The sequence below is a fragment of the Argopecten irradians genome, chromosome 4 (genome assembly GCF_041381155.1).
Source record: "Argopecten irradians isolate NY chromosome 4, Ai_NY, whole genome shotgun sequence".
Taxonomy (NCBI): domain Eukaryota; kingdom Metazoa; phylum Mollusca; class Bivalvia; order Pectinida; family Pectinidae; genus Argopecten; species Argopecten irradians.
In genome coordinates this window covers 20111909-20128046 of record NC_091137.1, presented here as the reverse complement: position 1 = coordinate 20128046, position 16138 = coordinate 20111909, and the positions used below count along the sequence as shown (strand labels likewise).

At 38.0% G+C, this 16138-nt stretch overlaps 1 protein-coding gene and 1 long non-coding RNA gene across 2 annotated transcripts; both read left to right on the top strand.

Moving 5' to 3' along the window:
- Positions 1-5871: 5871 nt before the first annotated feature.
- LOC138322427 (uncharacterized) lies at positions 5872-7347 on the top strand. The gene is made up of 3 exons (XR_011208392.1): positions 5872-6018; positions 6473-6585; positions 7285-7347. It is a non-coding gene; the product is annotated as an uncharacterized lncRNA (long non-coding RNA).
- Positions 7348-8986: 1639 nt separating this feature from the next.
- LOC138322149 (apoptosis-inducing factor 1, mitochondrial-like) lies at positions 8987-16088 on the top strand. Its single transcript, XM_069266204.1, has 7 exons — positions 8987-9091; positions 9625-9709; positions 13644-13720; positions 14176-14284; positions 14745-14797; positions 15833-15869; positions 16021-16088. Exons 1-7 carry the CDS (start codon positions 8987-8989, stop codon positions 16086-16088), a joined length of 534 nt encoding a protein of 177 aa, XP_069122305.1.
- Positions 16089-16138: the final 50 nt, after the last annotated feature.

Genomic DNA, 16138 nt, shown 5'->3' with positions numbered 1-16138 from the left:
TATTTAATTCTAGCTTGCTGTTTTGTTTGAGGTCCTTGTAAACTGTTGCAGCATAATGATCGTATTCTGACAATTTTGTTGTTTTTAAATATTTATTAAAAATTGTGTTCAAATTATAAGGGAAGAATCATTATACATGTAGTAAAAATATATAAATCGTCATGATTCCAAAGATGATTGAAACCTATCATGTCAAATGTTTAGTATTACTTTGTAATTAAAGGTATCTTATAACTTATTTGTATTGGTTAGAAAATACTGTAGGGTTATAACCCATAATTTGAAATTTTCTTGGTTCAGTTGATAGCTTGTAAAACTGCTAAACTTTCAAGTTTCCATATTTTAAATTTCTTGCTCATTTAGTCCAAACTTTTGATGCTTTGATCAATTCAAAATTTCTTTAAAAGCCCACTACCTTTCAGAAACGGCCTTTTAATTTTTAAAATGGAAACGTAAAACGAGATTGATAATTTTGTAGAGTTGCAAAAGTTATCAACTTACTGGTAATTCTACATTTATCATCACCTTCTGAACAATTTAAATTAAATAAATAAAATGTTAATTTTCATAACACGGGTCGTCTTATGTTTCCCGCCGTCGTCCTAAATCCCGCGCGGTAGCTGATTATCACTGCGCCAGAAGGCAAAACAGTGAAATGAAACCCAACTGTTATCATATATTACGCAGGATATCTTGCATAAGCTTCATGTTATAACCTCATCTTAAGCCATCGATATATATTTTCTTATGTTATCTATGATTTTTAGAAACCTTTAAATTTTGCTCTGGAAAGGAAGTGGGCCTTTAAAGTCATATCTTGTACACATGTATATGAAAAGTAAATTACAGTTCAAATATTTTATTTAGATTTATGAAATAATAAGAAGTAAAAATAATTTTCCAAGAATGCTGAAAATATTCTTATGATCATGAATACAAGTTATAAATGTTTACATCCCATTTTGTAATCCTATATATTTATGAGGAGTTAATTTAATACCAGGTAGCAGAGATCGACCTACTGACATATTGGAACTCTTCTGTTTCAAAGACTGAACAAATGAGTTATGATTTAATGCACAAAATGTTTTAATTTATTTTTTGACAGATACCATTTTGAAATATCTTTAATTAATACAGTTAGTTAGATATATATAATGTAGTAAGTTGTTGATCTTTTCAGATTACTTATAGGTTTATTGAGTTATTATTGCAAGTTACTTAGACATGGTAGATTTTGACAATGAAATTTGATTTGTGGTTGCAAGAGCTATAGTTTATGATTTTTTTTATTTGTTTAATATCGTAATTACAGAAGAAAATCACTCCAAATAAAGTAATATTTTTTATGAAAAAATGTTTTATATTTCTATATACAAAAACCAGAAATTTCTATAGTCTTAAATTAAATAGTCTGAAATTAAAAAAGTACACCAACCTAAGATCATCATCAAAACTCCAGGGGTTTACTATCACTGACTTTATATCCACCCCTGTACTATATCTCATAGTAAAACTCGAGGCAGTTCAGAAAAACTGATCAATCACAGGGCCCACAGATCTTTCGTTGAAGACTACAGAGAGAGCGTTGCCCAACTTTAAAGCTACACAGTCAACCACAGTGTACCGTTGGAAAGCTCTTTTGATGTGCCTCAAAGACTAAATTACCTGTATCTTTTGTTTCCTCCATTTTCTATTTTTAATGAAATAGTTTACCCACTATACAATTGTGATGTAGACCACTATATTGCATAGACATATTAGCTATCAGATGGATAAAGTGCCAGCCAGATATCATAAAACTGATTTTATTTTGAAAATACATTCTCTGTTCAGCGTTTGCAGTATCCATAAACTTTTCATTCAAACAACTTATTCTCAATATCCTATAATCCTTGAGTATTGAAATTACATCTGTAGCGAGTTAGTTCAAATGAATTTCGGTCACATGTAGTCAAAAAGCTAAAAACCGAGACGAGAGAAGGGAGGAACCTCTTGGGCCAAATGAGAGATGATATAGAGTCTGTAAACCTTCCAGTAAGACCAAATGATGTAAAGGAATGAACATGAAAGGAAGTTTCAGAAGTTGAGAAGAAGGCAAGGGCAGCATCAGCACCCGGACCAAACAGCGTTAACAAGGTGTATAAGAAACGTTCGAAGCTTCTACAGACTTTGGAAATTGATGAGAGTGGGCTGGAGGAAGGGAAAGATACCATCGTGCCGGCATTCTACTGAGGGCTGCTTTGTTCCAAATGAGGAAAATTCCAAAGAGTAAGGGCAGTTCAGAACAATCTCATTGCTGAATGTCAAAGGAAAGATTTTCTTCCGGGTATTGGCCAGGCGAATGACAACATACATGACTTCAAATGAGTATGTTGAGACATCATCACAGAACGGTGGGGTACCTGGTTTTTCTGGATGTGTGGAACATACCAGTGTGTTAAGGGAACTGATCAGGGAAGCGAAGGTGAACTGTGGAGACCTGACAGTAGTATGGCTTGACCTTGCGAATGTGTAAGGCGCCATCCCACACAAGTTAATAGAGAGGACTCTGGAACAGTACTACATCCATGGGAAGGTGAAGGGAATCTAAGCTATTTCCATGGAATTCATCTGCTGTTTGCTCCCAAGGATTATGTAACATCATGGTAAAACCTTGGAGAAAGAAAATTTAACAGGCTGTACAATTTCTGTAGTGTTGTTCATTATGGCTATGAACATGATCATCGAAGCAGGGAAAAAGAGAGACAAGAGCCCCGCTGTGTCTAGAACCTACATCAGACAACCATCTAGCTGAGCATTCATAGATGATCTGACAATCACTGCATCAACACATATCCAGGGAAGATTGATCCTGACAGCACTGGAGGAGACAGTATCCGGGGCCAGGATGAAATTTAAGCCAATAAAATCCGGGTATTAAAAGCAAGGTAGAGCAGCAAGTTTGTGAAGGACTAAGAAATATCGACAAGACCGGCCTACCGGGGAAGTTTAAGGCATGGCTATTCCAACAACGACTACTGCCACGATTATCCCATACTCGATCCTCCAGGGCTTCCGATAACTTACGACTTCTACACCCTTGGACTATCTCATAGTAAAACTGAAGGCAGCTCAGGGGAAAATATCTGAACCAATCACAGGCCTGCAAAGATTTCTTTTGAAGGCTACAGAAAGATTGACGCCCCACGTCAAAGCCACTCTAAGAGTCATGACAAATGACTACATTACCTGTTCTGTTCTGTTGCCTCCAGTTTTACTATGAGATAGTCCAGGGCATCCTCGATACTCCAGGGGCTTCCGGATCACTTACGATCTCTACACCCCTGGACTATCTCACAGTGAAATTGAAGGCAGCTCAGCGGAAAACATTTGACCAATCACATGCTAGCAAATATTTTCATTTGAAGACAACAGAGAGAGCGACGCCTAACATTTCAACCACTAGTACCGTTAAATACGGCTCTTTAGTTTTTGATTACATCAAATGACTAAAGTTACATGTTTCTATTCTGTTTGCCACCAGTTTTTACTATGAAATATGTTCCAGTGGTGTAGAGATACGTAAGTGATCGAAGCCCTGGAGTATCTCAGGAGATGAGTCCAGGGTGTAGCGATCTTAAGTTATGCGGAACCCCTGAGTATCGAGGATGCGACAATCCTGTCCATTGAATAGTTATACAAGAGTCTCTGTATCAACAGTCGATGTGACCTGAGAGGAGAATAAGTAAATATCTTTGGTGAGACAGTATTCCCTGTTGCTTCTCATTCAACAGCACTATACCTGTCGGAAATCAAAACTTTAGCTCCCATTTAGACATGCAAAGGTGAAGGGAGTACAAAGACGGAAAGCAAGACATCGATCATGACTGTCAAAGACTCACGGGTGGTTGAGAAAGTAAGACAAACAGGAGTAGAGGTGAGAGAACAAGAAGGAGGATGGTCACCCAGCAAAGCTGTATCTGAGGCACAGAGCAGAGACTTCGCCAGAAGGATATTATTTAGACACTTGCTTAGGAAGACAGGAGCTGTGAAGGGTCAGGGGGGGACAACAGGATGGTAAGAAGCCATAGTAAAATCAGAAGAGAAGATAGCAAAGTGCTAAGAGGGATTAAGCAGAGAGCAGTAGTGGAGACATCATGAAAATAGTATAAAGCATTAGAAATAAGAAGTCAGGGAGCAGAGACTCATGTAATGAAACAGAAGAAAGAAAATTGTCTCTGGGTCAGAGAAATTCTGGAAATACACACCATGGTAGATCCTGTTCATATTTCGGTGTACGATGCAACACTAACCAATCATTCACAGGTGGGGACTGGTGGAATTAACCCTACATGCCAGCAGTGACGACAGGGCTGATCGCCTAGAATCACTTCCTCTCATCGTGTGAAAGTGGCACTGGCTCAAGGGCGCGGTACGCATGACCAGTTGTTCAGACAGCTTGTTGGCACCTTTGAAAGTGAGAGAGGAAGAAAGTAAAGTGAATGCAGCAAAGGACCAACATGGATCCAGTTTCAAAAGGAGGAACAAACGCCGATGAAATCAGCTAGTAAGACTAAACTAGGGTGCCCTATGATGTGCAGTAAGACTGATAGATGCATGTTGACCTGGAGGAAAGCCTGGCATGGTGATTTATGTACTTGTGTACTTGATTCCAAGCGAGAAGAAAACTGGTCAGGGTTGAAACAGGTCCGAGGATAGGATGACGACGAAGAGGTTAAAGTACAGCAACACACTACTATGCTCTGTTTGGGTACTAGAGGCTTAAGTAAAGACCTTATATTGGACCTGTAACATATTGGGGATCAATGTATAGATATAGGTTTCGTGGAACTTCAAGTCTTACATGTAAGCTTGGGGTCAAATCATAGCTTAAATCTTCAGAAAGACTTCTTTCAATAACTAAACCGAGAACAGTTGTCCCTGTTTGAGAATTGAATAAGGACACAATAAGTTTTGTCCAAATAAAGTGAACCTTGAGGTTCTGTCCATGTAGGCCATAGCAGATGATAAAAAACTAGTACTCACACTCACAGACTAGTAAATAAAGTAATCGTGGGTCGATAACTGGTTAGAAAAATATCAGCCTTTAAAGGCCTTAATATCTTAAAAACATCTTCTCAATATCAAATAATAAAGAAAGAGGTCCATATAAGGTAACGCAGAAGTAACTTGATGGTTTGAAGTGCTACGCAATTTTGTCGCAGAGAAGCAATATTATTTTTTGACCGTTCATTCAAGGTCATAGGTAGTGACTAGTTACTAGCAACTGACTTACAGCCTAGAATTATACAGGCTGAATCAAAATATAACTTAAATCACAGACAAGCCTGACGGTCAACATACATACTAGGTAAAAGAATGTTTTTGGATTTCATTTAAGTTTTACTTCCCCATGTTTGTGCGTCTTCAAACACGGGGAGATAAAATAAATTAAAATCAAAACATTCGTACTAATAGGCTTGAATGTCTATTGGTTCCCCTAAAATACAATCTTTTAGTACTTCATACTTGTTCAAATACAAAAAGTTTTCTACACACAGAAAAGATAAAAAATGTCCCTCCGGTCAAGGACCAAAATAATTTGCGAAGACTCAATGTTGAATTCTACACATAAAAAAAGATGTCTCCATGTCATGGGCCAAAATAATTTGCAAAGACTTTCTAAGTTGAAGTCAATAACGAATCAATAAGTCCATTTGTCAGGTCTTTTTGTATAACTATCTAACATTATCTTTTACTTTTAAAACTGATACATAAGTTAAATTTAAAATCATTGATAGTGACAAGAAGTAGCGTTGTGCAACTAACACTCCAATAACTTATTACTTCCCTTTGTGGAACTCTTTATTGTGTCTTTCGCCGGGCGATAAGCTGCACGCGTATGTTGAACAGATACTTCAACTTCTAAACTAATTTACAACATGAATCGAATTGTGACATGTCCCTTGCGAGGAGCTTGCACGTTCTCTAGAACGTTTTCAACCTTACTGAGAAAGCCAAATATATGTAGAAACAGTAAGTATGTCATAACGATGTGCGAGTTCCATGGCGGTAGAAGGTCGTTGGCCTAACGAAATGAAGTTCTGAAGGACATTTTTTTCTGATAGCACGGTTAATATCTTAAGAAGATGTACTATAATGTAATTGATTTTTATCAATTTCATTTGACTTAATTGCCCCACCTGTAACAGTGATATATCCAGATACTGAACATGCATGTGAGGCGATGTTTCAACTTGCTTGAGGACTGATTTTTGTCTACGTCAGAGATGTGTTTATATATAATATACTTTTGCTGAAAAAGTATACATACATATTTACGGGTGCTTGTAGGCCTGAATATGTTTTTATACAATCTTACTGTAATACAGTGGTAGATAAATAAATAGATTTTAATTGTTCATATTAGATCATGTTTGCCTTGAAATTTGAAGCTCTGTAGATTATCATTCCATTTTTTTTCTGTCAGGTAAAATACAGACATTGCCTAATAGATGGTCATCCACCCGTCAGGGACAAATGTCTGAACAAGCTGTCAATATCACTGCTGTCGGTGTTGTTGTAGGCTTCACAGCATTTGGGGTAGGTGTACTGATGACAAATGATCAAATACGATGTAGTAATTAAGGTAATAAAAATATTATTAAAGGCACGCCTTTCCAAAGCAAAATTTAAATGTTTCATAAAACATTAATAACATAAGATAATGTATATCAATTACCTAAGATAGGGTTACAACATCAAACAAATGCAACATTTTCTCTGTTATCTACGCTAACAGTGAAGATACATTTCGCTGTTTTGCCATCTGGCGCAGTGATATTCAACTACTGCGTGGTATTTATGTCAACAGAGGGAACCATAAGACGACCCACTTTATGAAAATTAACATTTTATTCATTTTAATTAAATTGTTCAGACGGTGATGATAAGTTTAGTATTAACGGTAAGTAAAGTTTAGAATTAACGGTAAGTTAGTAACCTTTGCAACACTACAAAATCGTCAATCTCGTTTAAACCTTCCAATTTTGAAAATCAAAAGCTTGTTGGAAAAGGTAGTGGGCTTTTAATAATAATAAATAATTTAAATTTATTGCAATCTATGTTATTTCCTTTACCATATATGGATTCAGACTTGCAGTTCTGAATATTACTGGAGACTTTAAAAAACTATTACATTACATGTATATTGGTGATGAGAATACATGTATTTCTTGTTTAATGATCTTAAAATGTTGTTTTACTTGAAATAAATTACTTTCTTTTTCTTTTTTTCAACAGATAATTTATACTAAAAATTCTTGGTCTGACTTATCAACCAAGAAGGGAGCAGTCAAAGGTAGCTATTCTTTGAGATAATTTACACTACTGTAATACTTGGTAAAGTTTTGAATGATGTTAAAGTACCTTAAAATAAAGATTAGAGTTCAGTGACAAACACCATGTGTATGTATTTTACTAGAAAAAAACACCACCATGAAATCTCATGGAAAGGGAGGCAACCAATTCTGAAATGTAAGTGTGGTTACCCTACCGTTAGATAGGGTATGTACACCGGCTAAATTACTGTATTTGATGAAATATGGGTATATATCTCTGTAATGGACTGAATTTTAGTTGATTTGGTGAAAACAGATGTTTAGACATAAATCATTTTCGTTCAAATCAAAAGTGATAATTTGAAATATATGTATACCAAATAAGAAAGTGACACATGAATATCATTGAAATCATTAACTTATAATCTTGTCCCATATATGTCAGATACATGTACTCTAGTCAGAGACCCCACAGCAAAGGTATACTTAGTCAAATCAGAGACCCACAGCAAAGGTAACTTAGTCAAATCAGAGACCCACAGCAAAGGTATACATAGTCAAATCAGAGACCCCACAGCAAAGGTAAACATAGTCAAAGTCAGAGACCCCACAGCAAAGATAAGCTTATAGTCAAACCCCACAGCAAAGGTCAGAGACCCACAGCAAAGGTAAACATAGTCAAAGACCCCCACAGGCCAAGTCAGAGACCTCACAGCAAAGGTAAAGACATAGTCAAAATCAGAGACCCCACAGCTAAGGTCTATAGACATAGTCAAAATTTGGGCAGCTTACCAGACTTTTGACATGTTTTGGAAAAGAAAAGAAAAATGGCTTACAGTTTTGCCATAAACGCATTAGCAATTGGATCAATACTGTCAATTGTTGTAACCGATATGGGTAAATCTGTAATTATACATGTGATAAGCCTTCAAAAAAGGTTACCAAGGAAAGATATTCCTGTAACACTGGTTTACCATGGTCTCATAAAAGTGGTAGTTGTTTTTTGGCAGTAGGTTAAATCTTGTTTACGTACTATTTTCAAGTATTTGTGTGGGGGTGGGGGATTTTGCAGTGGTGATCATTGGAAAGGACAATTACATAACCCTACAGACCGGCCGGATCTGTCTAAATACCTGTGTAACCTCGCACTATAATAGCCCAATATATATATTTAAGATCAAGAAGTGGACAGAACAGGATCACCTGTAGAGCCAAAGAGGTATTTATAACATACTTTAGGGCCAAGATGTTTATTACATATCCTAAAAACGGTTAATATTGCATGAATGTTATGGTGTGTTCCAGGTATGCTTTCTTATTATAATAGACCATTCAACACGTCCATGTTCAAAAAAATCATTGGATAATGAATTAATGGGGGAAGGGGAGACAACTTTATCAGAGAAATCCCATTTCTAACCCTAAGATGTTATTACATTAGAATTTAAATATCAAGCCCTTTAGTGTAACTTACCTAAACCAAAAACGGGACCAGTATATATATATGTCTAGGTAACAATAAAAAATATCAAATAAAATTATGTACATTGTAAACCTGCAGACATCTGTCTTTGTGTTTGATAAACCTATGACACAGATATTGGATTAGTATTACTTTAATGTCATAGTTGTGTTTGATAACTCTACGTCAGAGTTATGTGATGATGTTGCATTGTAGTATCTTCTACGAGTCTGAGAGCTATTACTTCTCTGGCAAGGAGCTGGCTGAGAATGAAAATGGAGGTGTTTGTGTGATAGGAGGGCAAAAGGTAAGTATAGTATTTTAGTCTTAGTTATACTAACTTAGATACTGTATAGCAGTTTAAACTTGTGTGGCGCATATTTTTAATAAGTGTTTCATTATCAAAACATAATCACAGAGTTTCATTATTGCAGTACATCAATTTCTCTTTTAATATGCAATATTAGCACTTTTGCATAACAATAGTGAAACTAAAAAAATTATCCACCATACACTAAATTGACTCCGTCTGATATCTGTTAAGTAAGATATGCCTTGGACAAAACTTTTAAAAAGAAAAAGAAAAATGTGCTGTTAACTATTAAAGTGATTAAAGAAATGTTTCAGAATAGGATTCTTCAATGTACAAAACCCTTTGACTCCAAGACAAAATAGTTAATATCCATGGACTGTCGATTTTAGAAAATAAGCTATGGGAGAAATTCCTGCACAAGACCATTTAATAGCTCCAAATGGGCGTGAGCAGATGTTTTTTTTCTGAAGGCTGTAATTCTAATATGTATTCTTCGCTTGATTGCATTTATTTTATTCCGATTTCAGGTAACAAAGTTGGATGCAGATAAAAAGAAAGTATATTTGGAGTGTGGAAAAGAAATAAGCTTTGGAAAATGTCTTATAGCAACAGGTAGGTATGTGAGGAACAAATCATCCTCGATACTTGATATTCAAGTTTATACGAAATTTGATGGTAAATTAAATGGAATCAATTTTAAACAATAATTTATAATTGAGGGGAGATAACTCATATAAAGATGCTCTACCGCTGGTATATTTTCTCTATCAAAAACAGGAGCAGACGAATTAGTATTTTTCTTCAGTCACCAAAATTAATTACTTTACACCATTACCACCATTGAAAAGTTTGGGCTTCTATTAAAATTTCACTTAAAGATAAAAATATTAAAAATAATTAATTTTGTCCTGAAATTATTCCATGGCCCTATGTCCTATATGAATGAAGTACTGATTGCGCATGCACCAATAGCTAAATAAATAGGTTTTATATATATTTTTTATGTGTTAAATAGACATATTTTTTTATATCATTGTAAACCATTAAATGGCCATTCTTGTTCAATGAAATGAGTATTGTTTTATGCTCTGCAGGGATCCTCTAGCTCTGATTTATTACCATTTTATGGGTAAATTTCCCCTCAAAGATGAAAATCCCCCTCTGGCCTAAAATTCCCCTGAAGATTAAAAATTCCCCATTGGAACTAAAAATTGACAGTTTTTGTAACTGACTTACTTTTCATCTATTATTTTTTTAGCTCATGGGCCCGAAGGGGCGGTGGAGCTTATGTCCGCGGCGTCCGTCGTATTCGTCGTCAACATTTTCCTTTAAATCGCTACTAGTCCTAGAGTTTGCATGGATTGTAACCAAATTTGGCCCAAAACATCCTTGGGGGAGGGGGAGTCAGACTTTGTTATCAATTTTTGGTTCTGACCCCCTGGGGGCAGGGAGGGGCGGGGACCAATCTGGGAAATAGAGGTAAATCTAGAATCGCTATAGTCATAGAGATTGCTATTGGATTGTAACCAAATTTGGCCAAAACATCCTTGGGGCGGAGGGGTTGGGGAGAGGGGCGAAGCAGGAAATTGATAAATTTTGGCTTCTGACCCCCCCCGGGGGCAGGAGGGGCGGGGGTCCGCCCCCCACCCCGAATATGGGAATAGAGGTAAATCCTATAAACGTACTTGTCTAGAGTTCTGCATGGATTGTAACCAAAACTTTGGCCACAAAATCCTTGGGGGAAGCGGGAGCAGACCTTGTATATAAATTATGGCCTCTGACCCCTGGGGGCAAGGCAGGGGTGGGGCCCTCCATATGGGAAATAGAGGGTAAATCCTTTAAATCGCTATTAGTCTAGAGTTCTGCATGGATCTGTAACAAATTTGGCCACAAAACATCCTTCGGGGAGGGGGATCAGATCTTGTATACATTTTGGCTCTGACCCCGCGGGGGCTGGCGGGCGGCGAGGATCCAATAGGGGGAAAGAATTAGAGGTGGTAATATACCTTTTAAATCGCTACTTGTCTTAGAGTTCTGCATGGAACTGTAACCAAAATTTGGCCACAAACATCCTTGGGGGAAGGGGATCAAGAACAGCACTGTATAAACATTTGGCTCTGGTCCCCTCGGGGCAGGAGGGGGTGGGGGCCCAATAGCGGGAAATAGAGGTAAATCCTTTAAATCGCTACTTGTCATAGAGTTCTGAATGGATTGTAACCAAATTTGGCCACATAAACATCCTTGGGGGAAGGGGAACAGAACTTGTTGTTGTCTAAATTTGGCTCTGACCCCCGGGGGACAGGAGGGGGCGGGGCCGAATCCCGCAATAGGGGAAATAGAGGTTAAAAATCCTATAAATCGCTACTTGTCATAGAGTTCTGACATGAGAATGTAACAGAAATTTTGGCCGACAAAGACATCCTTGGGGGAAGGGGAACAGAACTTGTATAAAAGGTTTGGTTCTGACCCCTGGGGGCAGGAGGTGCGTACAGGGGACGGGGACCCAATAGGGGATAATAGAGGTAAAATCCTATAAATCGCTACTTGTCTTAGAGTCTTCGGCAGGATTGTAACATCCCAAATTTGGCCAACAAACATCCTTGGGGGTTAGGAGGGGAACAGAATTGTTTTGATATTGAAGTTGTAATTTTGGCTCTGACCCCCGGGGGGCAGATGAGGGGCGGGGGGTGGGGCCAATAGGGGAAATAGAGGTAAAATCCTAATAAATCGCTACTTGTCCTAGAGGTTCTGCATGGGATTGTTAACCAAATTTGGCCACAAAAAACATCCTATTGGGGTAGGAGGAAGGGAGAAACAGAAACTTAACTTGTATTTATAATTTGGCTCCTCTGACCCCCCCGGGGGGACCGGGGGGCGGCAGGAGGGTGGGGCGAGAGGGGGGAGGGAGGGGGCCACCCCCCAACCCCCATACACCCCCACCCAGGGGGGGGGCCCAAAATAGAGGTTAAATCCTATAAATCGCTACTTTGTCATATGAGTTCTGCATCGGGGTTGTATTGACCAAATTTGGCCACAAAAAACATCCTTGGGGGAAAGGTAACAGAACTTGTATAAATAGGATTTCGGCTCTGACCCCCTTGGGGGGCAGGTAGGGGCGGGGGTGGAGGGCCCAATAGGGGAAATAGAGGTAAATCTATAAATCGCTACTTGTCCTAGAGTTCTGGCATGGATTGTAACCAAATTTGGTCACAAACATCCTTGGGGGAAGGGAGAACAGAGACTTGTATTAAATTTTGGCTCTTGACCCCCTTAGGGAGGAGGGGCAGGGCCCCCCAATCAAGGGAAATAGAGGGTAAATATCCTATAAATCGCTACTTGTCTTAGAGTTCTGCATGGATTGTAACCAAATTTGGCCACAAAATCCTTGGGGAAAGGGGAAACAGAACTTGTATAAAGACTCTGTAATTTTGGCTCTGACCCCCGGGGAGCAGGGAGGGGCGGGGGGGCCCCCTCCAATAGGGGAATTAGAGGTAATTAATCCCTATTAATATCGCTACTTGTCCTAGAGTTCTGCATGGAATTGTAATCCAAATGTGGCCACAAACATCCTTTTGGGGGTGTAGGGGGAAACAGAACTTGTATAAAAGTCTAGGCTCTGCTCTGACCCCGGCAGGGGGCATGAGGGGCGGGGCCTAATAGGGGAAATAGAGGTGTAAATCCTATTAATCGCTACTTGTCCTAGAGTTCTGCATGGATAGTAACCAAAATTGGCCACAAACATCCTTGGGGGAAGGGAGAAACAGAACTTGTATAAAGTTTGGCTTCTGACCCCCCGGGGGGCAGGGAGGGGCGGGGGGCACCCCACATAGGGGAAATTAGAGGTAAATCCTATAAATCGCTACTTGTCCTTAGAGTTCTGCATGGATTGTAACAACAAATTTGGCCACAAACATCCTTGGGGGAAGGGGAAACAGAACTTGTATAAAGTTTGGCTCTGACCCCCTGGGGGACCAGGAGGGGCGGGGGCCCAATAGGGGAAATAGAGGTAAATCTATAAAATTTTTTTTATCGCTACTTGTCCTAGAGTTTCTGCATGGATTGTAACCAAATTTGGGCACAAAACATCCTTGGGGGAAGGGGAACAGAACTTGTATAAATTTTGGCTCTGACCCCCCGGGGGGGCAGGGAGGGGCGGGGCCCCCCCCAATAGGGGAAATAGAGGTAAATCCTATAAATCGCTACTTGTCCTAGAGTTCTGCATGGATTGTAACCAATTTGGCCACAAACATCCTTGGGGGAAGGGGAACAAGAACTTGTATAAAACTGTTGGCTCTGACCCCCTGGGGGGAATAGGTAGGGGTGGGGCCCAATAGGGAAATTAGAAGGTAAATATTCAAATTCTCTTCGAGAAGAAAGAAATCAATGAACCTGTTTTCAGGAACATTAACTTGGGCGATTACAAAACCAGGTGAGCGATACAAGGCCCCTCCTGGGCCTCTTGTTCGGTGGGGTTTGATCCCTGCTCTGTTGGCGGCGGTGGAACATCTTTAAAATTTTATATCACACCTATATTCTTCTTTTTAAGGTGGTGAACCTAGAAATCTACCTATATTTAAAGAAGCACCAAAGGAAGTTAAGGATCGAGTGACAGTATTTAGAACGGTGAGTTAAATAGTTGTTCTAATTAATGATTATTTGATATGAAGTTCTGTTCAAATCAACTTAAATATATAATTGTAAAATTCCATGTGAATTATAAGCATGCATATCTGAAGTTATCTTCCTATGTTAAAATACATTCATGCTGATCTACATGAATTTAAACACGATTATCGTATTCTACCCAAAAAAGCCTCAATTTCACAAACTTTGAACTTAATGCAGACGAAAAATATGAACACTGAGTAGAGTTATTTTCTTAATTTTCATTGAAAATTGATTTGTGGCTTTTATTTAGTGCGGTAATTTTATGAAAACCTCACTCAAATTTGCTACAATTAAGCCCCTCTTAATTTTCATTTTAAGAACCCTGGGCACATATTGGGTCAAATATGGTACATGTTCTGTTTCTTGTTGCTGTTGAACCTTGGAATACAACTGAATCTGTTTATTTACAGGTTGATGACTTTAAGAAGCTTTACGCTCTGAGTAAATCTGCCAAGTCCATAGCTGTTATTGGAGGAGGATTCCTGGGGAGTGAGCTGGCAGTATCTCTTCAAGCCAGAGGTAATAGAAAAATATTCTGGAATGATTGCTGATCAAGGCTTCAGAGTGTGATTATAAAACTTTCTTACCGATAATATCTAATTTAGCACTATATTCAATTTTTTACACATCGCTGTGTAAAACAGCAATAAACAGAGAACTGGTGTTAACATAAAATTAGATGATAGATTTCAATGTGTAATAATTGATTTCGTGTGTAGTCTTCCTGGAATGTTTTCAGGCTAAGTCTGTATTAAAACTTTTAGTCCACTCAACAAGAAGGAACTTAATTCATTTTATTTTTTCTTTGTCTCCAGACTCAAAGTCTGTATGAACCATGATAGGTTGAATGTTGTGGAAGTGAATTCAAATCCGGACGTAATAATAGATAATCTTTAAAAAATATTTAGATGACCATTAGAGATGGAAATGAAATAAAAGATATGATAACCTTTATTTTTATTCGTGGATTCTTTTATAGCCAATCAGGAGAACAGTGGTCTGAAAGTAACACCAAGTTTTCCCAGAGGGAAGGTTAGTACATCTATACCGAATTTTCAGCGGAAAAGTATAAGCCGTGACTTGTTTCCCTGAAATCGGGTTTTAATTAGTTGCGGCTTATACACAATGCGGCTTATTCATTGGACGAAAAACCAAAATTCTGACGATGCATTTTGCATTGTTTAACGTCGTGATTTCACATGTGAAAACAGTTAGTTTTACTCGCCAGTTTATGTTAAGTTTACATCGACCAAATCACTGTAAAAGTGTTTAAAAGATAAAATATGCAATGAAAATATATAAAAGATGAAAAAATAATTACGTATACAGATGCATGTTCATTCGTTAAAAAATTGTTTAATTCACGGAAAAACAAAATCGTCCGACCTGAAGCGTGGTTGTTTCCAGTCACAACAAAAAATGGCGGACTGATTTCGCTATCGATTTGCTGCAGGATTGTTACCAAGGAAAAATAATAAAACTAAAACGTCAAAATACGGTACTAATATATTTTTCAGTACTTACTATACATCTCACAGGTACATGTAGTTGGAAATATTCACAGTTGTTTTGATTTGGCTAAATTTTGCGGATTATACAAATTGGCGAAATTTTGTACCATTTGAAACTTTATCAAAAATCATGATTTTACACATTCCCAGTCACTCAAGTAATTGAACACTTTCAAAGTTCTATCAAAGAATTTGTGAAAATAAACCCCAATGAATCAAGGTCCATATTGTAAATCGCAAAATTTTACAGTATCAAAAATTTCACTAAACAGCAGTCATTATTCCCCCATCCTCCGCATACTCCCAGGGGTTCCTGATTCACTTTCTGATTCTCCTACACCCCCTGGACTATCTCATAGTTGGAAATTGAAGGCAGACTCAGCGGAAAAAACATTTTGACCTAATCACATACCAGTAAAGATCCTTTGAAGACTACAGAGTGAGTGAAGGCTAAACTTCAAAGTCCACACAGTATCACAGTGTTCCCGATATACGCGCTCTTTTGATGTACCTTCAAGACGACGTAAATTTACTTTCTGTTATTGTTGCCTTCCAGTTTTTCTATGATATAGGTCCAGGGGGTGATAGAGATCGTAAGTGATCGTAAACCCCCTGGAGTATCGAGGATGGTTATTCCCTTATTGTGGCTGGTCATTATAACAAGGACAGTGATATCCACTCTGAGAGAATTATAAGTATATAATTCTATTCTACAATTGTAGTAACCTTTATATTTTGTTTCAGGTAACCTTGGACTTGTCTTACCACAGCAGCTATGTCTATGGCTCACATCACACATCACAATCTGGTAATGTTGTCTTCACTTTTCCTATATTCTGTTACAAATATTACCATATATTGA

Coding starts and splice junctions, on each gene's coding strand:
- LOC138322149 (XM_069266204.1), top strand. CDS start 8,987: ATGTTGCATTGTAGTATCTTCTACGAGTCTGAGAGCTATTACTTCTCT. Junction 9,092..9,624: donor GTGTGATAGGAGGGCAAAAG/GTAAGTATAGTA, acceptor TTCCGATTTCAG/GTAACAAAGTTGGATGCAGA. Junction 15,870..16,020: donor TCCAGGGGGTGATAGAGATC/GTAAGTGATCGT, acceptor ATTTTGTTTCAG/GTAACCTTGGACTTGTCTTA.